Raw genomic sequence first — 26,448 nt, forward strand, 5'->3', positions numbered from 1 at the left:
TTCATAATTTCTGCTGAATAAAATCTGTAAAACTAGAAATTCTCCTTCTCTCCCACTCTCGCAAACCCTCCTCATGTAAGACCTTTGCTACCAGCCGCTAGCCTAAATAATTTATGCCGTCCGATGGCAAAACTCGCTGCCTATCTATAGTATCCACGAGCCGACGCGCCATCTACCGCCACTGCCCGATCTTTGCCGGAGTCTTGAGAAAAACCGTGGGTAAGACTTATTTTTCTTATAATTTGGGAGGTGAAATTCACCCATTTTATTTTGGGTTAGATTAGTAACCTCTCTTTGGTGTGAAACTTAGATTCAAGATTTGAAAGTTTTGAGACATTGACCATCAAGTTAGAGACCATTTTGTTTTGCAAAAAATTGGTGAAAATCGGTAAGTTTTGTTTGTAAGTTGTTGGATGGTTATACTTTTGGATTGAGAGTAATAGTGGAAAATTAAGTTATTGATTTTGGATTTAATTTTTGATCAGATTGGCTAATTGAATCAAGTTTTGGAATTTTTCTTGAACCAAGCCATAACTTTAGGTTGATTCAAGTGTGCTAAAGAAGTTCTAAGGAGATTTTGTCTTGCGTTTTTTACCAAGTTGAGGTAAGTGATACTATTATTCGTGCCAGGCGACCTAGATTAGACCTATAAAGTTACTTGGTGGACTTTGGAGCATGATTTTGTTTGTCATTATGTTATGTTAGTTGCATGGCAGTTACAAGTATTATGAGCATGTTAAAATTTCTAATCAGTACTAATATTATGTATGTGATGCATGAATAGATCAGTAGAGCGGTTTATTGTCTTGCCTTGACGCATGTTATTATTATGTTTGACGGTGTGCCTACGGGCCGCTAGACATGCATGAACCGACAGGTTAACGTTCATGTTATTATCATGTTTGACGGTGTACCTACGGCCGCTAGACATGCGTGAGTCGACAGGTTTACGTTCGTATTACTTTTATTTTCATGTTTCATGTTTTGACGGTGTGCCTACGGGCCGCTAGACATGCGTGAACCGACAGGTTAACGTTCATGTTATTATCATATTTGACGGTATGCCTACGGGCTGCTAGACATGCATGAGTCGATTGGTTCACGTTCATGTTATTATTATGTTTGACGGTGTGCCTACGGGCCACTAGACATGCGTGGGTCGACGGATTCACATTCATGTTATTATCATGTTTGACGGTGTGTCTATGGGCCGCTAGACATGTGTTTCAAGGCAAGATAGTACGTCTTTTGGTTTTCCTTCATCATCAAAAATCGATGTAGCTATTTGAGCCACGGGCTATTCTCTCTTTGCTCATGGATGCATAGTCTGATCCCGGTAATGGGATCACTTACTGAGTATTTTATACTCAACCTTTCTTAATTTATATTTTTCAGGTAATGATAGGAACGAACCGGCGGGTGACGAGAGGGACTTGTGATCGTACCATATGGGACATGTAAATCGCTTCCACTCAGTTTATGTTTTCAAGCTATTTAAAAGTTTTGATTTGAAACTCGATGTTGGTCAAAATTTTATTTGTTTAAGTTATTTTTTTCTTCATTATTTTAGGGGTCCCGAACAAAGGTTTTTCTTATTTGTTATTTATTTTTTGGAAAATTGTCTTTATTATTTTAATGAAAATTTATTTTCTTCAATGGTCAAAATGTTTTGAATGTAAATGTGTAATTATGAGTACCGATCCTTATCAGAGTACTCAAAAGGTCGGGTCGTTACAACTCTAAACCTTAAAAACTCTAATACTAACCAAATCTAATATTATCTAAAATGCAATAAAAGAATCACTCAAATAACTAAAAATAATTCTAACTAAACGTTTTTTTAAGAAAAGCCTAAACGTTAAAAAAAAACTCTAATATTAACAAAATCTAATATTATTTAAAATGCAAAAGAAAATATTAATATGATAGATCTAACATAATATAAATAAGAACATTAAATTCTTGGGAAAAAAAAACTCCTAAGATCAATATATAAATATTCTTAAATTCAACGACTATTAAAAAAAATAAATAAGAACATTAAAATGATAGCCCAGCATAATATAAATATGAAAAAATATTTTACTCACAAATATATCAACGGTCCTTTTTTTTTCTTTCCTGGAAGTGACAATAGTCCCTCATTTTTTGTTATTTATTATCCAAGCAACAACAAAAACTAAAAAAAAAAAAAAAAAATGAGTAATATGAGAATATGGATCTATAACTTTTTTTTAATTAAAAAAATAGGAATTTAGTTGAGTGAAAGTGTAACTCTTTTTGGTTCTTTGTTTCCCAAACAACAACAAAAATTATTAAAAGAAATAGAATAATATGAGAATAGGGATAAAATTTATAATTATTTTAGAAAATAGAAATTTAGTAGAGAAAATTAAATGTACAAATCTCACAACTTGAATAGTCCAGCTAAAAGAGATTATGATTGAATGTAAGGAATAAAGGAGAAAAGTATTAACAATTTTGGGAAGAAATTGGTTAATATGTCAGAATAGAAAACTTGTGGGGAGGAGATGTTAGCAGTCGGAGGAGAGAAAATCGAAAGAGAAATAATTGAGGAAGGTGGTCGAGAGTTCAAGCCTGTGGATGGCAGTGGCGTAGGCCTGTCTCTTATACACATCTAGATGTGTATAAGAGACAGGTGTGTAGTCGACAACATAGTTGGTCGAGTGTTGAACTCTTGACCTAACTTGATCGAGTGTTCAACTCTCGACCTATTCTGGTTGATTTTCATTTGTTTTTTTTTAATTGATTGAGTCTTCAATTCTTGACCTTTTAAAAATCTCTACACACTACCACATTTTTCTAAATATTTTTCAAACCACTATATTTTTCTAATAATTTTATCAAAGTGCAATATTAAAATAAAAGGTCCTAATCATCCTTTTCTTCCCTCATATATTTTATTCACTTTTTTATTTGGTCCCCAGTCTCTTGAATGCTTTTCATCCCATAAAAAGGAAATTTTATTCCGTTGAATGAATCTTTATGCTCCCTAAGTAACTATAGTTGCAAATATAAAAAAAGTAAGCCAAAAGTATTAGTAGATATGTAATAGAAAAAATTGGTAAGTGATGGAGTCTTACCAACGATATGGTCTATCACTAGTAGACTTCTATCAACAATATTGTCTTATCACTGATAGACTATCTAAAATTTTCCATATTTATAATTTTTTTACATTATACTATATTTACTAAGACTTTGGATCCGATTGCTATATTTGCAACTATCCCTAGAAAAAATGACAGAGTACTTTACTGAGTTACAAAATATGTTTCTAGGAAGAAAACTAAAAAAACAAGAAAATTCAGGGCAAATAAGTGAACATTTTACTTGAGGAAAAATAGGTCAAAATTAATGGATTTCAAAATTCATGCTAATTTTGAAATTATTAAAATAATTGTTATAATCAAATTATCACCATTCAAAATTAATTTTCGAAATGATAAATATGTTTGAAAAGTATAAATCTAAACACTAAGGGCCCATTTGGATTGACTTAAAAAGTGTTTCAAAAAACTCATTTTTATTTAAACACTTCGGATAAAACCAGATTAAAATACATCTGAAAAATTATTTTTAATAATTGTCAAATACTCAAATTTCTTCTAAAATGACTTATTTTTTAACTTAAACACTTGAAAATATATTCTAAATACACCATAAATTAGTCTAGATTACAGACATATTTGAAGGTATTTTGCACATGACAAAGTGACATTTATGAAGAAAACCTTTTATTGTGATGGATACAATCGGAAATTAGTTGGACAATCTTATGCAAGGCAGAATGTCAATTGCCATCACGTAGGTTAGCCAAAGTTTGAGCTGGAAAAGGGATCCACCATTCAAACTACTTGCTGAAATTGGCAACTTCTCCGATCCCATAAAAGGAATTGACAACTTGAGAAGTTATTACAATTTGTGAGGTTGTATTTTATACGGTGTTTTAGAATTGTGTAAATAAGTACTAATATAGAGGAGTCGTAATAATTGATAATAACCCCTCACAACCCCGGATGACGTAGTATTATTACTTCATTCATTATGATACAATCCCCATATTTTGAACCAATTCTAGATACATGTACCAATACCTTTTTTTTGAACCAATTCCACATTTCATGTGAATAAAACTTTGCATATACATCCCTAACAACCTACGCCAAGCAAAATACTTCAGTCCTACAAAAGTTGAGCATCGTAACATTTGTGGAACACTCGTATATGAAATGATAACAATCAACAACGTTTATAAAAGCAGGCAGCAGAGAAGGTACTCCTTTCGAGATGTTTGTCAAAACAGAGTAATCAAGAAGAAAAAATCTTCATGGTTTTCTAATTTCCATATTTGTCTAATGAAACTACAAAAAGTATTCAAAGAAACGGTGCCTCTGTCATATCATCAGCTGTAGAGATTGTATTTACGGTAATTACTGTTCATGCATACATAGAACAAAAATCGTTACAGTTGTTCACCAAATCGACTTTGATTAACACATTATATATACATAGGAAAGACGATCCATGAACCTGTGAAATAGTCAGTGACTCAGTGGTATCTTGGACGTGGGTAGGCATAACCTCTACCATCATAAGGCATATTGGAAGGAAATTGATAATGATATGTAGGTCTTGGAGGTGGGGTTCCATAAGGTGGACCTGAATATAGGCACAGAATTAGGAATGATCAGTAAGCACCCTTGTGAGAGAGGAAAAAAAAGAAAAAAAGATCAAATTTGCCATGCAAAAAAAATTGCGGTATACAACACTGTACTTAAGAAACAAAAATTGCGGTATACAACAATGTCATTCCCCGTACCTCCTCAAGAAATAAAAAAGGATTCAGAGACTGAAGAACAAAATGGATTCTATCATCTAAGAGTATCCGAGTCTGACAGGACAATCGACTTTTTAATATTAACCATCCGCAATCTGAAGAATCTACCAAGTTAACAAACAGCCGACACTCTGTCTAATGTAAATACCCACTTACATGAAAAGTGGCAAGCTTTTTGAATTTTGATTTTCTTGTTGGAAAAATATCACATGCAACAGCAGGGCGCAATTGATTAAAGAACTAACCAGTGGGTGGGAAGGGATAAGCTACATCAGTGTATTCCCTTGAGGCCAGTTCACCCATCTGACGACCGTCTAGGAAGCGTCCACGTCCACCAATGCTGTAAGGATCACTCCCAGGATAACTGTGAAGTGGATGGCCACTTGGACCAGGGTACCGGGTTTCACTAATCAAATTCTCGTATCGTCTGTGAGGGGGAACAAATCTTGGTAAAGGAGAAATCATATTTTCTTGATGTACTTCAGAAATAAATCTTGGACTTCCATATCGTCCAGCATCTGGTATACCACGTCGACCTGAAAAAGAATGTTAAGAGTGTGAATCTAGACGTCAAAATAAAGTCAAGATGCAGCCACGGTGACTGGCAAGCTTAATATAGTGTTTCAATTCATATAGCATATGGGTGAAACATGGAAAGATTTTCAGATTGACAGTATTTTGTACTCATCTTATCTCATTTATATGACATGAGAATCACGTCACTGTGTATGTATGCTTTACTGAGAATTGAAAACATGTTGAAAAAAAAAAGAGAGATTCATTTTACACATCCAAAAGTAAAAGAAGGAATCTTCATGTAAACTGGTTGGATGAATGGTGTCCAAAGGTAGCTGGAAGATGAGAAAAATAAGGGCTATGCTATAGATATAACAATCACCAAGTCAAATGGATGCATGATTATTAAAACTATATATAAAAGAAAACGTCCACTGTTCAATCAGAGAGGCCAGACAAGAAGCGGAAAGCACCTTGATCTCGAGATGAGGGCAAAACAAGAGGAGCAGTACTAGCTTTAGAAAATGATGTATTGCTGTCACGTGATTCAGATGGTAGAGCACGTTTCATCCCATCCAAGCATCTTTGAGACTCTGCACGATCAAGTTCTACAAATATAACCTAACAAAAAGAGGACATATTATGATATCTACATCATTACACTTACACAGAAACCCTTAATAGCCACGTCGGGCGTAGGTGTAACTACCTCATCAAAATATTCTTCCGATCCAGGCATGTCCTTGCTAGTGGGCAAGATATAATTGGCTGTCATGATGATTATGGTCCCAATGGTAAGTAACAAAAGCTACAGTGATAATACTATTTTCAACAACATATATTTCTTGTAGTTGTAGGTATATGGAGAAACTTCAGTGGATGCAAAGATAATACAGTAAACAGACCTAACATTTCATTCAGCTAGATAATACAGTAAACAGACCTAACATTTCATTCACTGCATCAGCTGGTACTTCTTTCCCCATTTCTCTAAATCTTTCAGCTGAGCGACGCTCCAACTCCTCAGGCTTTGGGAATACCACAACAGCAATCTGAAAGCCAGAATAATAATAATAATAATAATTATTATTATTATTATTGGAAAAGAAGAGAAGAAAAGAAACACACAGATTTATGTGGAAACCCTAGATCAGGGAGAAAAACCATGATAGGAGAATTTTTATTTTTTTAATTTTTCTGATACACAGTATTCAATACAGGACAGGTATAAATAACCAAACAGAGAGAAACCCTAGACAGTAGATACTGAGAAAAAGACTAAAACACCCTTAGGGCTAAAACACCATTTCAACACTCCCCCTCAAGTTGGGGCATAAATATCAATGAGGTCCAACTTCCTAATACAAGTGTCAAACATCTGTCTAGGTAAGCCCTTAGTCAGAACATCCGCAATCTGTTGACTGGATGGAACATAGGGAACACAAATACTCCCATTGTCAAGTTTCTCTTTTATGAAATGTCGGTCAATCTCAACATGTTTGGTTCTATCATGCTGAACAAGGTTATTGGCAATATTAATAGCAGCCTTGTTGTCACAGTAGAGTCTCATCGGGTCATGACTCTCTTGATGAAGATCTACTAATACCTTCTTCAACCAATTTTCCCCATAGATACCCAAGCACATAGCTCTGTATTCAGCTTCGGCACTACTTCTAGCCACGACACCCTATTTCTTACTCCTCCATGTAACGAGGTTTCCCCATACTAAAGTAGAATACCCCGAGGTTGACTTCCAGTCAGTAGCAGAACCGGCCCAGTTCGAGTCAATGTAGGCTTCTATACATCTTCTATCATTTTTCCTGAACATCAAGCCCTTCCCAGGTGTTGACTTTAGATATCTCAGAATCCGGTTAACAGCTTCCATGTGTCTCTCATACGGGGCTTGCATAAACTGGCTTACCAAACTCACCGCATATGAAATATCAGGTCTGGTATGCGAGAGATTTATCAGCTTCCCTACAAGACGTTGATATCTCTCCTTGTTCACTGGAATGTCGTCTACTGAATTTACCAGACTTTTGTTGACCTCAACTGGAGTATCTGCAGGTTTACATCCAGTCATCCCAGTCTCTTGTAGAAGGTCTAACGTATATTTTCTCTGAGACACTGAGATCCCTTCCTTTGACCTTGCTACCTCCATGCCTAGAAAGTACCTCAAGGAACCAAGATCTTTAATTTCAAACTCCTCTGCCATTTTCTGTTTCAGCTTGTCAATTTCTACAGAATCATTCCCTGACAGAATAATATCCTCAACGTACACAATTAACACTGCTACTTTTCCTGATGCTGACTTCTTAGTGAACAGGGTGTGATCTGAGTGACCTTGAATGTACCCCTGGGTTTTGACAAAGGTAACCTATCGAACCAGGCTCTAGGGGATTGTTTCAGACCATACAAAGACTCCTTTAGCTTGCACACCTGACTCCCAAACTGTGCTTCAAACCCTAGAGGAAGGGTCATATAAACCTCTTCTTCCAACTTACCATTTAGAAACACATTCTTTACATCCAACTGATATAGAGGCCAGCCTAGGTTTACAGCAACAGAGAGAAAAACCCGAATAGTGTTGAGTTTTGCCACTAGCGAGAAAGTTTCTGAGTAGTCCACCCCATATGTTTGAGTGAACCCTTTCGCGACTAATCTGGCCTTATATCTGTCGAGAGTCCCATCAGATTTGTACTTGACTGTGAACACCCATTTGCACCCGACGGTTTTGTGACCTCTAGGAAGAATAACTAGATCCCATGTTTTGTTGGTTTTGAGTGCCCGCATTTCTTCCATGACTGCAGCTCGTCATTCAGGAATTTCCAGAGCCTTGTACACATTTCCCGGGATAGTCACAGTGTCCAGGCTAGTGGTAAAAGCCTTGAATCTTGTTGACAAGCAACTGTAAGATAAAAAGCTTTTCATAGAGTACTTGGTGCAGGACCTTGTTCCCTTTTGCAGGGCAATTGGCAAGTCTAGGGTGGCATCAATTTCACTGTTCTTGTTGCCTCTTTCCTCTGTATTCATCTACTGCACATTTTCAGTCTCCTGAACATCATCTGGAGGAAATTCATTGTTCTCATCCTCCCTAATTTTGTCAAGAGTCGCTGCATCGTCAGTGTTTACTATACTACTTTCAACAAAGTTATTATTATCAAGAATATGGTTACCTTGAGTTGTCTCTAGTTCTGACTCTTGAACACTTTCCGGTGGAGTAGCAGGGGAAATTATTTCCTTTCGTAGATTCTTTCGATAGTAAGTTATCCAAGGAACTTGTTTTGTAGGAAGGACAGGATTGTCTGGAATGGGAGGGCCAGGATTAGTGTCAGGAGGGCCAGGAGGATTAGTGTCAGGAATTGGTTCAAGAAATAAGTCTACAGGAATGGAATAGGTGGATGACGTGTTAGTCTCTTCACTCGAAGTCTCCCTCTGAAGAGGACTAACAGGAAAAAAAGGTTTGTCTTCTTGAAAGTTAGCATCCATGGTGACAAAGTACTTTCGAGAAGATGGCTGATAACATTTGTAGCCCCGTTGATGGAGCGAATACCCAACAAAGACACATTTTTTAGCCCTATGAGCGAATTTACTGTGGGAACCATGATTATGAACAAACACCGTACATCCAAACACCCGAAGAGGAACATCTGGGAAAAGCCAGGTAGAAGAGAAGAATTCTTTGAAATGGGCTAAGGGAGTCTGGAACTTGAGGACACGGCAAGGCATTCGATTAATGAGATGGGCTGCAGTGAGTACAGCATCGCCCCATAGGTACGAGGGTATGGATGCACGAATCATGAGAGCCCGAGCAACCTCAATAAGGTGACGGTTTTTCCGTTCGGCCACCCCATTTTGTTGCGGGGTATAGGCATAGGAGTTCTGGTGGATGATACCTTTAGAATTTAAAAACTCAAGGAGGGACTGATTAACAAACTCACGGCCATTGTCACTCCGAAGGATAGCAATTTTGGTATTGAACTGGGTTTCGACCGTGGTGTAGAATTGCTGAAAGACTGTAGTCACTTCAGATTTATCCGTAAGAAGGAACACCCATGTAAGACGAGTGTGATCATCTATGAACGTGACAAACCACCGTTTACCCGACACGGTTGTGATATTTGATGGCCCCACACATCACTATGTATCAGGTGGAAAGGTTGGGACGGTTTATAAGGCTGGAAACTAAAAGACAACCGAGGTTGTTTTGCACAAATACAAACATCGCAAGATAAAGATGAAATATTAACATTACGAAATAAATGGGGAAATAAGTACTTCATATAATGAAAATTCGGATGTCCAAGACGAAAATGCCATAACAGGAAATCAGTTTCAGAAATAGTAAGGGAAGAGAGTAAACAAGTGCTAGATAAACTCCAAGATGAAGCATCCTCCGAGAGGAAGTAGAGCCCCCTACTGTGCCGGGCAGTGCCAATCGTCTTCCCCGAGCTCAGGTCCTGAAACAAAACATTATCCGGTGAGAAAACAACATTACAATTCAGGTCTCTGGTTATTTTACTGACAGATAGCAGATTATAAGATATCTTTGGTACATACAGGACATTTTGTAAAATCAACCCTTGAATAGGAGATAAGTGACCTTTCCTAGCAACGGAAGCAAAGGACCCATCTGCAATTCGTATTCACTCGTTTCCCGTACTTGGATAATACAAGAGGAATTGATCAGATGATCCAGTTAGGTGGTCTGTTGCTCCTGAGTCAAGGATCCACGATTCATCCCCTTCGACCAAGAAGCTAAAAGACTGAGAAGTACCTGATTNATGATCCAGTTAGGTGGTCTGTTGCTCCTGAGTCAAGGATCCACGATTCATCCCCTTCGACCAAGAAGCTTAATGACTGAGAAGTACCTGATTGAGCAACATTGCTGGTTCCAACCATGCTATACTCTACCTGGTTGGTGGCTGATGATGTACCATCCCCTGTTTCACTGACAAGGGCTCAACCAGTTTCTGATTTATCATTCGCAGACCGTCGTTTGCCATTTGGTGGGCGACCGTGTAACTTCCAGCATTGATCTTTGGTGTGCCATGGTTTCTTACAGTACTCACAGATGGGTGGGGATTTTCCGTTCTGTTTGTCGCTCTCTGGTCCCGAAGATTTGGCTCCAAACGCAACAGAATCTAAGTGGTTGTTGCTAGAGCCATTTATAGCTCTAGTTCCGTCCTCTTCTAATCTGACCTCTGAGCATACTTCCATTAGAGACGGTATTGGTCTCTGTCCCAAAATCCGACTTCGGACACCATCAAATTTAGGGTTTAAGCCAGCTAGAAAATCATACACCCGGTCCGCCTCCTCAATCTTTGAGTACTGAACTCCGTCAACAGGACAATTCCAAACAACCTCGTGGCACAAGTCCATTTCTTGCCATAACAGGGACAATCTATTGAAATAAGACGTTACGTCAAGAGTCCCTTATTTGCACTCATGAATATGTTTCCTCAAGGTATAAAGACGTGAGGCATTTTGCCTCTGTGTATAGAGCTTCTGGACAGCTTCCCAAATATCTCGAGCGGAGGCTGAGTACAGAAGTGGCTTTGCGATCTGGGGTTCCATGCTGTTTATCAGAATTGAGCGAAGGAGACCTCTCCTTTCCATATACGTTCCTGGGGATCACCGGGGTTTGGTTTTGGTATTTCTCCAATTAGATACCCAAACTTGTGACGTCTCTCAAGGACCATTCTTACCGGCTGGGACCAAGAAAAGTAATTCTCACCGTTAAGTTTCTCACCAATAGACATTCCTGCAGAGTTCCCCACAGAACTAGACATAATATTTGCAACAGGTAAGTTAGAGTAAGCATTTACCGATGTTTCTGAGCATAAAGAGAAGTCTGAATGTGGATGAAAACCAGTTGTAGGATTTGTCGTGGATCTAAGGGCCGATATTTACTGCTGTAAGTTGGCCAACTGCTGTTCAAAACCAACGGTTCCACTAGAATATGCCATAGGTTGGTTTTGCCCATAAATCCTTGGAAAAGTAACTTCATTTTGGCTTGAGGACGGACCAAAAGAAGGGCTGGGAACTGACTGACCATACTGGTTCGGCTGGACCGGTTTGGTTGAACCGGTTGGTTCGGCTGGACCGGCTGAGTAACTTGGGTCATCCACGGGCGATCTGGAACATACGCTAGGGTTGGCTGCTGACCTGAAAACGGAGGTTGGAGATCGCCTGTATACCGCCAGTCACGGGCGGTGGTGTCGGCCTGAGCAAAATATCCAGAGGGTGAAGGGTTTCCGTGCATCGGGGGGTTCTGAGGCAGGATCTGGTGGGTGCCGATCGGGTCTGAGGAGTTTTGTTGGAGGTTGGATCGGGTCTGAGGCAGAAGGGTTTGAAGCAGAAAATCCATAAGGTTGTCGAATTCGATTGGTCACTCGGATCTAAGGCAGAAAAATTCAGATGAGCTCGGATTTGTGTGCCGATCTGGTCTGAGAGTTCTGGTGGTCGGGTCTACAACGGTAGTCAATTGGTTATAAATTGGAGGATCAGGTCGGGTCTGGCTGGAGGTTGGATCAGACATAGATTTTAGGAGTTGAGGCATAGCGGCGTGAAAATAATGCTCAACAGCTTCTCTTATGGCTGCAACAACTTCAGCGTTCATCCCTTTGTTCCAATGGAGGTTTCTGTTGGAGTCTCTGGTTTGTTCTCATCAATGACGGCCAGGGCTTCGTCGCCATGCTCTGATACCATATTGGAAAAGAAGAGAAGAAAAGAAACACACAGATTTACGTGGAAACCCTAGATCAGGGAGAAAAACCACGATAGGAGAATTTTTATTCTTTTAATTTTTTTGATACATAGTACTCAATACAGGACAGGTATAAATAACCAAACAGAGAGAAACCCTAGACAGTAGATACTGAGAAAAAGACTAAAACGCCCTTTAGGGCTAAAACACCATTTCAACAATAATAATGATAATACTTAAAAGATATCTGAAACCTGAATAATCCAACAGACTTCAAATACATACCTTCTGGAAGCACGCAAATGGTTTCAGTTTCCGTCTACGAGCATTCTTGTAAACATTTGTCTGATCAATTATGTAATTCCGAGGTACAGTGGCTGCTCTAGAGAGAAGTATATTGAAAATCCCAGTTGCTTGATCCATCAAACGATCAAAACGTTCACCATAATTATGTTTTCGCAATAGACCTGGTAACTATTAGAAAAATTCAACTCCAGTCAGGCTGTCATGTAACATAAAAATGATCCCTAAAATGTATTAGGTTATAGGTAAACCAACGGGGGATAAAGATCGAGAAGCAACCCCCCACATACCTAGCCAGTAGGCAATGCAACATGAAAAAATAACTAACAGTAGAATACCTTCATTTGGTCCAGAATTAGATTAGTCCCAAGCAAAATATAGCGTTTCTCAGGATGATCATCTGCCCATTTCTTAGCCCATGTACTTTTTCCAGAAGCCGGTAGACCCACCATCATCATGACTTCACAATCTCTTACATTATTAAAAGTAGGCCCTAGCAATGCATTTTTATCATCCAAAGCACAAGCCCATGGTTTAAAGCCTTCTTCTGGAACAAGCCCCTCTTCAATACTGAATTGCAACTGGACCTCAACATTCTTCAACAATACATGAGGAAAAAATGCTGATTCCCATTGAAGCTTTCTCAATGGAGAATCCACCACTCCAAGGCCTCTTGGACCAGCATCAAATTGTATCGCAGTACCCAACCATTTGCCATTTTTGGAAAATCCAATAGAGGCTAGGGGCTTGCTTTCAAGATTTACTGCACAAACAATTGTATCACCAATCCCAAACTTTTCACCATAATCAGAAAATTTTCCAGCGTTCGAGAACTTTCCTGAGCCACCAAATCCAAAACTTTGTTTAGTCTCTCCAAGATTTCCCACTGAGCTGTCTCCTCTGGAAATGCCGAGACGACAAAGATGCTGCTGATCTGGAGAAGTATCATTCATTTCAACCAGCTGTAAAGAGATAATCTTGCAACCAAAACAATATTTTCCACCAGTAATTCCCACAGTGGCCCGAGCTCCAGACCAGCAATAAGCAAAACCTTTCTCATAAAGAGCTGATCCTCGAAGACCATCACTTTTGATCTCAAAATCTGGAGACAAAAATAGCAACATAAATCAATATAAAAAGACATTTTTCAATATAAGAATTCGGAAACCAATTCTAAGAAGTCACTTCAATTGTTTGATTCTTTTGTCAAGAAATATACGTCTTGATGAATAGGAAATATACAAAAACTCCGTAGGAGATAACCACTATACATCCTGAACGGAGGCAACCAATAGTTAAAGAATAGTTAAGAAAAGCTTTAGAGCCAGAAACCCAAAGAGAAGCTAAACATAAAAGAGAGCGCCAAATCCCACTCTGCAAGCATCCAGAAAACTCCTTAGCACACTTCCAAAGATGACTAGTGGAGGCTAAGCAGAAGACCGTTAGCTCCCGAAGGGGGGAAGACAATGATTTTCATAACAGGACTAAAAGTCTTAGTATCTGTAAAGTCTCTCTCCATAACATATTTTAAAGACTCCTTTGGACACCACCACTCTTCCGAACTCTCAGCAGATGTATCTTCTAGTTTTCACCAACCAAACATCCAAAACTTAGGGCCCATTTGGATTGACTAGGCAAAAAAAGTGTTTTTCAAAAAGCTCATTTTTATCTAAACACTTTTGATAAAAAGTATTTAAAATACACTTTGTGTTTCATGAGTGGTGCCAAACACTCAAATTTGTTCCAAAATGACTTATTTTTAAAATTACACACTCAAAATGTATTCCAACATTCCATTTGACTAAAGAATTGCCAGATCCTCCAAATGGGAATTAGAGACACAAAACCACCACCAGTCTTCATGATTCCAAGTATATATACCTTCATTCTTAAGACTTCTTGAAAATCCCAGCTAATGAATGTTTAAATAGATAAATATTCTTCTCATGGTGTCCCTAACTTCAATATTTTTCTCTAGGCGGTTTTATAGGAGACAAGAAGCTTCTCCAACCCAGTTCTTCCTGTCCTACCAAAACTAACCGTCAGCATTTCAACCATGGCTATCAATCTATTGGAAACTGCAACTAGAAGAATTCTTCTATTTGGATTTTTCTTTCTACCTGAAGGACATGATCTTTGCACTTTGACCCACTAAAACTTATTTCCTCGAGGAAGACGAAGGAGACTCTCTGTAAAGTAATTGCATAATCATGTACCATGCGAGGGAAACTATGCAAAAAGAACAGGAGAAAGAACTACTCCAATCACAGTTTGATAAAGAAATTACCATTTGCATGTCAAACTCTACTACCCCAGAACCTGCACGGTAAAACTTTCATCTCCACCAAGTAGTGGAGCCAAAAAAATTCTTAAATAGGGACAATTTTGACCTGCGAACTTTCTAAACCAATAATCTTTCCATTCTAAAAATTTGGGAGATGCCCTTCCCCTTTTCTTCTTAGCTCCGCTCAAGTTTCAATCAAAGACCTTTGTTTAGGACAGCCCTCCATGTATAAGAACAAGAAAAACATAATACTATTTTGCGTTTACTGTTTTCTTCCCCTTTCTAAAAACTGTTCGTTAAAATTTTTCTACCGAACAAGATTTCTACATAAAACAACATTTGTTATCCTAGAAAAATTAACCCTTCAAAATTTTCCCTAAAGCTACGCCCAGGTCAGATAATGGAGACTGGAAAGGAAGTTCCGAAACCACATAAGAGAATAGTGCCAAGAAATTCTTCAAAACTTGTAATCTCAAATGTTAATTTAATTACGAGCTCAAACCCAAAGGGCATGCGTATATTTTGAGATTAGGTCCTAAACCAGAAATAGAAGCTAATTAGTATTCAAGTGCCCAGAACATATTTATACCGACCTTCATATTAACCGCGACATGTGAGACTCGAGCAAACGGGAGGGAAAAAGATGATGAAGAGATCACAAACACACTCAGCTTAATTCGGTCTTGTATCCAACAGGACGATTTCAATGCGAAATAATATAGAATGGAAAATGCAAAGAAAACTTTGAGAGAGAAGAAATACCCAAGTCGCAGTCGGCAGGGTTGAGCACCACTGGATGCTGCTCCTTCAGCTTAGAAGCATCTGAAACACAGCCAAATTTGGGCTTCTTCGCCTCGTGTTCGTCTTCTTGAGGACGGTGGCGTTTAATGGACGCCATTGCAAGTCTTCAGAGCGAGAAACAAAACGAACTCAGAGTTGCCGCGCGAAAGATATCACCGCGCGCTTGTTGCTGCTTCAACTTATTCTTATTTTTAATAAGAAATGCCTGCCGTTGATTGGAACCATGCCCAAACCCCCAACCGACTTAAGAATTCATGTGTCCTTTTAATCCATCAGTATCGACGCTCATAGGATGAATTTTTTTTAGGGTCGTTTGCTAATCATTCTTAGCCGAATTTTTTTAAAAAAAAAACGTTTTCAAAAACTTTTTTTCTTTTAATTTTGACTTGATTTTTTAAAATATAAGGAAAAAAATAGATTACAAAGCAAGAAAGTTAGATAGAATTTCTTTAAAAAAAAAAAAGTTAAAAGTAAAATGATTGTATATAGACTTAATTTTCAAAAATTAAAAAAAAAAAACCAAATTGTTACCGAACAGAATCTTAGATACTCAAAGTTGAAATTGACCTAAAACTTTAAGTATATATCGATCTGCTGAGCAAAAAACTTTTCTTTTTTTATAAAAATATTGCATGAAGATGGATAGTCTTACATGCACCCAAGTATTACTCAACTTTTTACCATACTAACAAGGTTTAAAATTCGATATTAACAAAAATGTCAAAGTCTTAATTTTACCCGAAAGAGGGGACATGTCTTCTTAGGACTATTTTGGATGAAAATGTAGAGATTATTCTATTTGAATTGAAATGAATGGTACTTTTGAGGATTACTTGAAACAATAACTTTTTTTACCAAATCACCCAGTTGTGAAAATAGCAATCAAAATATTGATGTCAATCAGTTAAAAAAAAATATATAAAAACAAACCATATAGTTAAGTAAATAAGCAAACTTTTTAAAATATTTTACATTGTAATATTTTTATATTTCGTGATTTTTTTTTTACAATATAATGAAAAGGTATCACAATTCATGTTGATATCAAATTGATAAAAATGTCAAAATATCAATAAAACTGACATATGTCAATATCAAATTTATAAAATGGCAAAATATCAATAAAACTGCCTAATATGTCAGACGAAAATTTAATATCGTGATCAATCGAGTTTTCAGTTCAAACTTCAAACAACGCGACTTTCTTGTAATCTTTAGTTTTTAATATATACATTTAGGCTTTCGCCGATTTAAACATTGGCTTTTTAATGAAAAATTAGAACATATAAAATTTGTGAAAATACATTTCATGAGTACCAATATCTTCCTCTTCCTGCGGTGTTCAAAATGTAGAACACACATATTTCCTCGCTTCAGAATGAACCTATTTATTAAACATCAAGGCTAAGAAGCATCTGTTCCCCTCTGCATGTTTGACGTGAAGACTAAGACACACAGAGAGCCTGCAAGATTCCTAATTGGGAATGTCTTGAAATTATATGTTCCAAGAATGTACTAAGATTCAAGTAGTTTATACATTAATTTAGTATAAACGTCAATAACGGTACCTCAAAGCCTTTACGCAAAATCAAAATTAGACAGCTCTAGTACACATAATGTCTTTTGATAATTACGCAGCTGTACAGTTCGATTGCAGATTTCATGAGAATGTTTATGCAAGCTAGAATTACAATAAACAAAAAAAAAATCATTCAGACCTCGGCTTGAATTCTGCTGTCAATTGGTGTTGATAGCATCACCATTTCCTAATGAAGCAAAATCAAAACTCCAAACAGAAGCACAATTTTCATCACCTAAATAAAGCCCAGCAAACATACTATAGCGTCAGAGTAGTAAGTTAGTAACAATCTTAGTATAGCATCAGGGAACTAAGATAGTTAAAATTAACAAAATAACAGTAATAACAATAAACTGCACATAACCATTTACAAAAAGAAAATAAAAGATGACGATTGCAATAAGGTTAGAGAGGATACCACGTAAACAAAAATCCTCATCGTAGTTGTCAGGTCCTATAAATCTTCGGTGACCTGACGAAGTGACAGTCATTGGCATAAATGGATGAAAAGAAAACCCATTAACTGTGTCTGCAGGAAGTACAATGTAGGAGAAGTGAATTAGAGCCAAAACGAATACAGTATTATAAGACCAAGGGACAGTCCTTGTCAAAATGAAAAGGCAAAATACCTTGTGCTGCTTGAAAACTTGTTATCCACTGCCCAGTTTGAAGATCATATACATGAACAAAACCATCCTACAGGTCAAAATATAAACAAAACCACTTGGGTCAAGATTGATTAAATTAATATCAAGCATAATAATATTAATAAAAGCTGACAGTATACCTGACCACCTGTGCCAAGATGTTGCCCACATGGCTCAATATCAAAAAATATCCGTTGGTTGGTATGTTCAGATGATCTATATAATCTGATGACAAGTGGAACAATTAGATAAGAGAACCCATATTTCACCATTTACAGTAACCAGAAAACTTGAATGGATCGGCCTCATAAATTTCTTTAACAAAATAAAGAATAATTTTTTATGCAACTTAGAAGGATATACTAAAGCATGTTTGCAATTTGTAAGAAAAACAAATTTCTTTAACAAAGAAATTAAGTTTTTTCATTTATCAGTTTATATGGCAAACATCTTAAAACCACATTTATTAAAAAGAAACACCCTTCACCACGCCAAGGGAAATACATACAAAATAAACAAAATAAGACAAAAACAAACAGCATTTTGAAGTTGCAGGCCATTATTGGACCAGTAAAATTTTCAACTTTTAGACATACTAAATCCATAACTTGTTTCCTATAGCAGTGATGTTACTTATAAGGCATAGCCACCGGCTTTTAAAGAAGCACTTACTTGTATACAACATCTACAGATTTGCGAATATCCCAGCAAAGTATATACGGGTCCTTCACGAAATTACAGAAAAAGGTATTACAGAGTACAAGTCACAACGCAAGAAAGAACATCACATAAAAGCTTATACATACCTTTCGACCTCCAGTGTAGAGATAATTTCCATCTTTTGAAAATTGGATCTGGACAAAACAGAACATCACCTTGATAGGAATTATATATTAAAACCACATGGAAGAAGTAACAACAAAAACCTCCCCTACATGTGTAATTCCACCTTCTTGACCATGTAGAACATATAACAATTCCATATTGTCTTCCCTATAGATTCCAGTTGTCTGCCTATAAGAACCCAAGGCAAGCATTCCACTATGTGTAGGAGAAAAAGCAATTGCAGATATGATGCCTGATCATGAAAAATGGTCAATAGATACACCCTGGTCTATCAATCAGAGAACATTCTCTGAGGGTGAGCTAAATCCAAGATAACAACCTGTTTGACCTTCTTTATTTCCTTGCAGCGTTGAATGCTGCCCAAAATCTCTACCAGGCCGATGCAAATCAAATATTCTCACCAATTTGTTGTATCCAGCAAATATTCTATACGCAAAAAAAGATGGTTTCAATTTGTAACCAAATGACAATTACACACACTGTTGCAATTTGTAGTGAATATGGAGAACAAAGATTAAACATATATAAGATCGAGAACTCAACATAGCCTTTTGAAAAGCACAAGCGAGGAGGCATCTCAATCATATATCATAAGCTTGTAGAAGATGAGAGAAGCAAAGATATCACGTACTTGGTTCCAGCTGGATTAAATGCAATTGAAAAGGCAGCAGTAATTTCATCCATGGCATCATAAGCTCGATATGTGCAGCGCAGCTGAAATACACGGTAACCAAGTTCTTCAAATAATGGAAATAGCTTCTTCAATCACTAATTTTAATTTCGGGACTTCTAAAACTACCATTGATGTCATACAGGAATTTAAATTTAATTCCAAACAAGAAAGACAGGCAAAAAGGAACGTTCATAATGGGCCTTTCTAAGGTGATGTGGGACTACCCCATATAACAATGGAGGATGTGTGGTAGCCCCAGCCACCCACACCTGACAACCAACTCTCCTTAATTATCTCAGGTTCTGCAGTACAGATGGAAACATAATCTTAAACACTTTTTCCAAAAGATTATATTAAGACATCGTCTTGTCATTTGTAATCTCTTGAAAATAAGGGAAAGCCTCAAAAACAAAAACAACAATAGAGCTTCTCAAGTTTAACAGACAAACATATTGTTTTTTTATTGCTGCAACACTCAAAGCTAACGCTATTCACATAATTCACATCACGCCATGCATATTCTATGATCAATGTACAATATAAAATGATTTTCTTTTATTTCCAAACACCATATGTCAAGTCACTCACATAACATCTTCTGTTAGTCTCATACTCTCCAAACAAGCAAAAAACAATTGTCATCTGTGCTTACATCTTTTGCACCTCATAAATGCTAATCATAATGTGATGCATCCACTCTACATGTCTAAAGGCTAAAGCATAAGTACCTCCCCTGACACAGCATCCCAGAGATGAATTGGATGGTCACGTGTGGTACTTGCAAAGACGCAGGTTACAAGGTCTAAGGTCAAAGGTGTCAACCAACTTTCACATCAGAATTCAATTAACAGTGTCATCAATGATTGTAGTAATTGAAACATAAAGGGAAACGTTTGAGCTCCAAAGCTAGAAACCCCATGAATAAGCGAGTCTAAGGAGTACCTGAAGCTGACATGTAAGGATACCAACAGAAGTCATAAACTGACTCCCCCTCACCCACCATGAGGTTGGAAGTAAAAGAATCTGCAGATAATGTAGCACATGAATGACATTATATTTAAAATCCAAAAACAAAAGAGAAACACGAGAGTGCATTCAACCTCTCAAATCGGATAATCACCAAAACAGACCAAAGTAATGCATCATCTAGGTGCACTACAAAGCGGATATTCCTTCCATTCACGCGCAAACTTACCCTCTTCAGCCGCAACGTTGACGGGAACATCGTTGCCGTAATCTGGTCTGCATAACAGTATAGTTTAACAAGTATTCCATTTAATTCCATCATGAAAAAGAAATTGTACCATGCCTAAAAGACTTTCTTCCAATTCCAGTTTAAACAAGTTCGGGTTGATTACTGAAGACTTACAGGTTGAATATGCGAAGACTATTGTCCTCGGAGCTCGTTAGAAAACACGACCCATCAGGTGACCTTTATAACTCCAAGATTTCAGAAGAATGAAGAGTAAAGGAGTAGAATGAACTGAAGAGAAGATAGGAAGACATAAGCAATATAATATACCATTTCACGCCCTTGAAGAAGTTGTTAGGGTTCGGACCAGTCCGAAACTGGTTGTAGAAATGGTAAGTCCTCTGCGGAGGGGAGTTGAATTGAATCACTGGCCACGCGTATGATTGCTGCTCATCGTTCATGGCAGCTTCTGCTGCGGCTCCGCCGGTCGGATTGGACCGGTTTTCTTCCTCCTCCACTATCATCGACTCTGTTTCAGACATTGCAAGGACTTCTAAGCAGCAATCCGTAAGCGTTGTCCCTTCAATTATAAGGAGTTCCCCCACTGCCGCCAACACCAACGATTCAGAGAAGTTCAATCAATACAACAAAACCACTTGGGCTCCTTCTTCGTCTTGGGCTTTCCACAATTTCCCTTAGTTGACTGAATTCAAATTCGTACGTGACCATCAATTATGACTTCAAGAAATTAGGGGATTTTGTACCGATGATGAGGAAAGGAAAACAAGAAGAAGCAGAAAAACCCATAACAAAACTTCAAAATCTCATATATCCAAGAAAATGGGAAAGTTATACGGGTCGAAAATGTCAAATGACCAATTTTTAAAAAATAATGTCAATTGATCCTCTGCTTACGTCATCACGGGATGAGATTACAAAAATGTTCCTCTAGTCTATAGCGCTCAAACTCAACGGTCGTCCCACTCCGCTCAAAATTAGGGAAAACAAATTGTTGTACGTGCAAGTGTCGTTCATCTCGCTTTGCAAAACCATCACTGTTATAATCGAAGTTCTCTACTGGGTTAGTGAATTTAATTTTTGTCTTCCATGTTGCATTGCGTCTGTTTAGGTTGGTCTCGTTTGATCGGTCGTCACGTTCATAACTGGTTTTGCGTCTGTCTTTTATTTTGGGTTTTGATGTGTTCTGCATTGGTTGAGGATGAAGAAGATATAGTTAGATGACAAGTTAGTGGACGAGTTTTGCGAGAGCGAATCTGGGGATGGAGCGATTCGAGCTAAATCGAGATGTGCTAGAGCTAGACGACCGAAAGTGAGATGTGCTAGAGCGAGATGAGCGAAAGCGAGATGTGGTAGAGTGAGATGAGCGAAAGCGAGATGAGCGAGAGATAGCAAGATTAGCGAAACTTTTACAGTATATTTTGTTTAGCGATTTTTTGTAGGACCTGTTAACTGATAAATTGAATGTTCATTGAACAATGCAGGAGTAATTTAAGATGTCAAAATCTTTGAAAATTCGTGAAGTTGATAGGTTTCCCGAGCAAGTAACTTGCCTGGGCCATGTTGCCAATGCCAACAAGATTGTAAAGCAGAAGCTTACCGAAAGGCAGTTAGAGATGTTCAAGAGAACAGTTTTTTGGTCGCTTTATAGACATTGAACTTGTATTCAACAGCCCTCTAATCCACCATATATTATTGAGGGAAGTGAAGAACTCAGGAATGGACTCAATTAGTTTTTTTGTTAGAGGAAAAGTGTCACATTCTTGAAGGAGCCATGCCATATTGCATGGGAGGAACTGATCCTTCACTTCCTTTTTTAGTCACATTTTTGAGGACGACTTTTTGTTGATCACTGGTTTGTGGCGGTCTCCTATGCGAGTTGGACGGAGTGAGGAGTCCTCACACGAACTTTTTACCAGGTACTTTGTTAGTCGATTGGCCTCGGACACATTCTACTTGCATTTGCTTGAAGAAGAATACAAAGAATTGGTATTTGAAAATGATGATAATGCAGTGAACCCTAGTATACTACATAGAGGTTGCAATGATGAGTAAAAACAAGCAAAAGAATGTTGTGGATCATACCCTATTTGACGATGTTGAGGACATAGACTACTACAACTCTCTTGATTGGGGTACAATTATTTGGCAGAGGACACTCGACTCCCTGAAGACCGCACTTAAAGACAAGGTTGGTCTATACAAGGAGAAGGTGAGGGGAAATAAAAATTATGTTGTGAAGTACTCGCTCCGTGGATTTTCCCAAGCATTCCAGGTAAATGTTCCTTAACCTAACTTTATCTTTGGTTTAACATTAACATAGTTATAAATTTGAGTTGTTTGGATTTAGGTGTGGACGTACGAGATCCTTTCGTCAATAGCAGGAAACGTTGCCATTCGAAAGAGCAAGGTAGCCATTCCTCGTATATTACGGTGGTCATGCTCCCATTCGGTGTCATTCAAAACACTCGAGAGAGACATTTTTGAGTCTGAAAATGTAAGTGTAATCTATGTAGCCACAGTATGTTTATTCGATAGTTAAATGTACACTAACCATCTTACTGGGTTCCTTAATGTAGACAAAAGTCAAAGAGGGTCTTGTCATGTCCAAGGCTGAGAAGGAGTTTCGGGATGCCCCAATTGATAGACGGGCCGTAAGACAAGCACACTCCAACATGAGAGTTCAGGGAGCTCTAGTAGTCCAAATAGTGACGGTGGTTCAGATAATAATGGTTTAAAAGGTGGGGAAGGTGAACAGCAGGGTAATTCAGAAGGTGGAGCGAGGGATGAAGAATCTGATGGGGACCAAAACATCCACCGGCCTACTTACACACCCAGTGAGGATATGTTTCATAATGTGCTGATGGTTGGTGACGTACGTCCTGAGTTTGAGGAGGAGTGTTCTGTCCTGGAGGATTCGAGCCATAAGGAGGGAGGCAATGTTGATCCTGATGTATATGCCTACCTGCGGAGCATTGACAGCTCAATATCGAGCTTGGATACCCGTGTATCGAACCTAGAGATGAACATGAGAGACATGAAAGTAAAATTGTCAACTATTTTGTCTCTATTACAATCTATGAAAGGTTCCATGATGCTGACGAGGTCTCCCACTCCACAGACAAGCCATGATGCCACTATGTCCCCCATCCCAACTGTACGTAGGTCACCTACCCCACCTCCACCTCCACCTAGGTCACTTATACCACCTCCACCTAAGTCACCTACCCCACCGCCACCTAAGTCACCTATCGCACCTCCATCTAAGTCATCGATCCCACCTCCACCTTCATCTGTACAACTCGATATCACGACCTCCTCTAACATCCTCATCTCGATTCATAGGTATGATCATTATGTGATTCAAAAATTTCTTTCTTCATATTTGTTATTCAACATGTTTAGCATTTTGTTATATTTCTGTAGGTTATGGTCGAGAGTAGAAAAAAAACACGTAAGAGGAAGGTCGTTGATAAGTACACACCTCCCATTGAACCAAAAAAGAAAATAATAAAATAGAAGGAAGTTAAGGTTCAACTTCCTTTGGATCGTCCAAATATTAAGTACCCTTTCCCTGGGGTACCTACGATGAAGTTTAAAGCGACGATCCAATACTCCTTGGAGCATGAGGTTCCAGCGGCTATATTGAAGAAATGGTGAACGGGATTACCGATAAGAATACGGATAACGGGTTCGAGAAAATGTAGTTCAACCATTATCCAAAACCTTTTTCCAGGAGTTGACTGAACCAAGTTCATGGGTTGAGTGTGACGTAAGTTTACGATCCTTGTCCTTTTTACCAAGTACATACAGTTATAAACCCTCTCCTTACATATATCTTGTTCTGGATGTAGACCCTAAATATCATTTTTGAAGTTTCTGAAAGAAAAATTCTATAGGCGACCAGACATGTGTATGGCTCGCTTCACCATCCTGCCAATTGGAATAATGGTAACCATTTACTGCACTTTTGAATCGGAATACGTTGGTTGACTATTATATGTTTTAATGTTCTTTTCGTTGTGTAGATGTTGGATCAATATAGCAACCCTAGGAGGAAGGGGGGGGGGTGAATAGGGTTTAATTAAACTTTTTTTTCTTTCTAAATTAACCTAATTAAACTAATGACAAAAAATGTGATAATTTAATCTATTCAAAATTTAGCAAATAAATAAAAACAAACTAAAACATACAATAAATTGCTTAAATTAATTGCAAAAATAAAAAGGAAAGAGTTAGAGAAGAAAGACACCGTAATTTTTATAATGGTTCGGTAAAACTCACTACTTCACTCTCCAAACGCCTCTTGGGAATTTGAATAAAATCTTTCCGACTCTTTCTACGGATTAGAGCCCAAACCGTTACACCACCGCTCCCTTTACGGGTTCAAGCGCAAACTCGATCCTTTCCACGGTTTAGGATCAAACCATTACAAATGTTGGAATTTTTGAAGAACACAATAACTCTCACTAGAGTTGGATTTACAAGTTTAAGCACTCAATAAGTTTATCCTCAACAATACAATAACACTCTCTCAAGAATAAGATGAAAAGAAAAAAAAAATTTGGGAACTTAGGAGAGAGCAACAATGGAACTTTTAAGTTTTAGAGGGATTATGAAATGTAAAATTTTGGAGAGGAAGATGGTTTATATAGAGATGGAAAAATTTTTAGAAAATCCTCTTCTCTTTTCCGTAAACACGACTCACTGGCGAGCCTTCATTTAGCATCGCCGATCGAGTCTGTGAATAGCGTCATCAAATATCTTACTGCCCCGATCGTCTCAAAAAAAAAAGTTCCCATTATTACTCTGTGAACATATCTGGACGGCCTGTCGCATACAAAATCGTCTTGAACACAAAACTTATCGCCAATCTATTTCCTTTCGTTTTTACACTATATGATGCCCACCAAGTCTTCTAAGTGCTGACGGCGGACGTCCTACTACGTACCCTGGCAGTAGACGTTATGTCGCCTAACTTCTAAAGTGAATACTTTGCTTCTCTTCAATACTACGAGATAGTCACATATCGTGTAATATTCTTCGATCACTGTCTCTAGATAGCTGAAGTGATGACCGCATACTCTTGATAGATGAACCGTTTTTCATCTTTGCTCACTAGGCCGTCGTTCAAGCCTTCTGGGATGCATCGCACACATCCAGTCCTAGCCATGCTTCGTTCTGACTACTGACATCTCGACAACTCATGGCATCACAATCATGCACCAATCTTCAAGACCTGTCTTAGGTGACACTATGGATACTGGCCGCTTTGTGGACGGTTTTGCCCAAGTGTTTTTAAACTTACCTACAGATGTACATCCTGACCATTCATTATGGAGACGTGCGGATGCGAACGGGAGTGTTGTCCTATTACAAAGAGTTTGATAATAAGACATATGTTTGTTCAGAGCCATAATTTTTAAGCACTCAATTATTTGTTAATTTGAGTTTGGTGGATGAATTTCTAAGCATGTTGTTTATAGGTGACTGATATGGGGTTAAAATTCAAACTTGCATTAAGGATTCTCTTTGATTCCTATGTTGAAATTTGCATTTAGCTCCTTTGATGATGAGCTTATGATGTGTTTTTCTAAAGTCTTTAATCTTATTTGGGCCATTACGTGTTGAAATTGGGTTGGTAATTTTGGAGATTGAAGCAAGCAAGGTCGCACAAGTTTAAAACAGGTTCAGGTTTTATGTTTATTCTAATCCAGGTCAGCATCGCGGCACGCTTATTCATCTGAGCTGTCTACGTCTCATCTAGGCTCGCTGATGAAACTAGCATTGCATACAGCATCAGGACGCCAGCGTCTACATGCTATTCATCCTAGATCAGAAACGTTCGCGTGCTTCTCACTGGGCCGGTTCATGGCGTTTAGGGTTTCCGATTTCGATTTCAGTTCTCCTGTTTTTCTTTAAAACCTGCGGTCTGGTTTAGTCCCTTGTATGGAACTTGGTGTCCAATTCAAGTCGTTTGGAGTTCTGGTTTTGGTTCAAACAGTTCGGTTTGGTTCAG

The 26,448-nt window shown here is 38.0% G+C and overlaps 3 protein-coding genes across 4 annotated transcripts; 1 reads left to right on the plus strand and 2 right to left on the minus strand.

Annotated features, from left to right (window-relative positions):
• Positions 1-4,329: 4,329 nt before the first annotated feature.
• On the minus strand, positions 4,330-15,753 carry LOC120082563 (heterogeneous nuclear ribonucleoprotein U-like protein 1). 2 transcript variants are annotated; one of them, XM_039037795.1, is made up of 8 exons: positions 15,436-15,748; positions 12,728-13,491; positions 12,372-12,560; positions 6,321-6,429; positions 6,087-6,145; positions 5,851-5,998; positions 5,107-5,397; positions 4,330-4,683 (listed from the first exon to the last, which is right to left on the minus strand). In XM_039037795.1, exons 1-8 carry the CDS (start codon positions 15,569-15,571, stop codon positions 4,574-4,576), a joined length of 1,806 nt encoding a protein of 601 aa, XP_038893723.1. In that variant the 5' UTR covers positions 15,572-15,748; the 3' UTR covers positions 4,330-4,573. The 2 variants fall into 2 exon arrangements, with proteins under 2 accessions (XP_038893723.1, XP_038893724.1); XM_039037796.1 differs by lacking the exon at positions 6,087-6,145 and having other exon boundaries at positions 5,851-5,970; positions 15,436-15,753.
• A 922-nt stretch (positions 15,754-16,675) lies between these two features.
• On the minus strand, positions 16,676-21,207 carry LOC120082564 (telomerase Cajal body protein 1). Its single transcript, XM_039037797.1, has 14 exons — positions 20,742-21,207; positions 20,589-20,651; positions 20,415-20,461; positions 20,162-20,242; positions 19,948-20,021; positions 19,178-19,260; positions 18,866-18,972; positions 18,636-18,778; positions 18,507-18,554; positions 18,373-18,425; positions 17,841-17,925; positions 17,683-17,749; positions 17,472-17,582; positions 16,676-17,288 (listed from the first exon to the last, which is right to left on the minus strand). Exons 1-14 carry the CDS (start codon positions 20,951-20,953, stop codon positions 17,212-17,214), a joined length of 1,251 nt encoding a protein of 416 aa, XP_038893725.1. The 5' UTR covers positions 20,954-21,207; the 3' UTR covers positions 16,676-17,211.
• A 1,259-nt stretch (positions 21,208-22,466) lies between these two features.
• Positions 22,467-23,271, plus strand: LOC120082434. The gene is made up of 2 exons (XM_039037601.1): positions 22,467-22,704; positions 22,780-23,271. Exons 1-2 carry the CDS (start codon positions 22,474-22,476, stop codon positions 22,969-22,971), a joined length of 423 nt encoding a protein of 140 aa, XP_038893529.1. The 5' UTR covers positions 22,467-22,473; the 3' UTR covers positions 22,972-23,271.
• The last annotated feature ends 3,177 nt before the right edge of the window (positions 23,272-26,448 follow it).

Source organism: Benincasa hispida, chromosome 8 (assembly GCF_009727055.1).
Source record: "Benincasa hispida cultivar B227 chromosome 8, ASM972705v1, whole genome shotgun sequence".
Classification (NCBI taxonomy): Eukaryota; Viridiplantae; Streptophyta; class Magnoliopsida; order Cucurbitales; family Cucurbitaceae; genus Benincasa; species Benincasa hispida.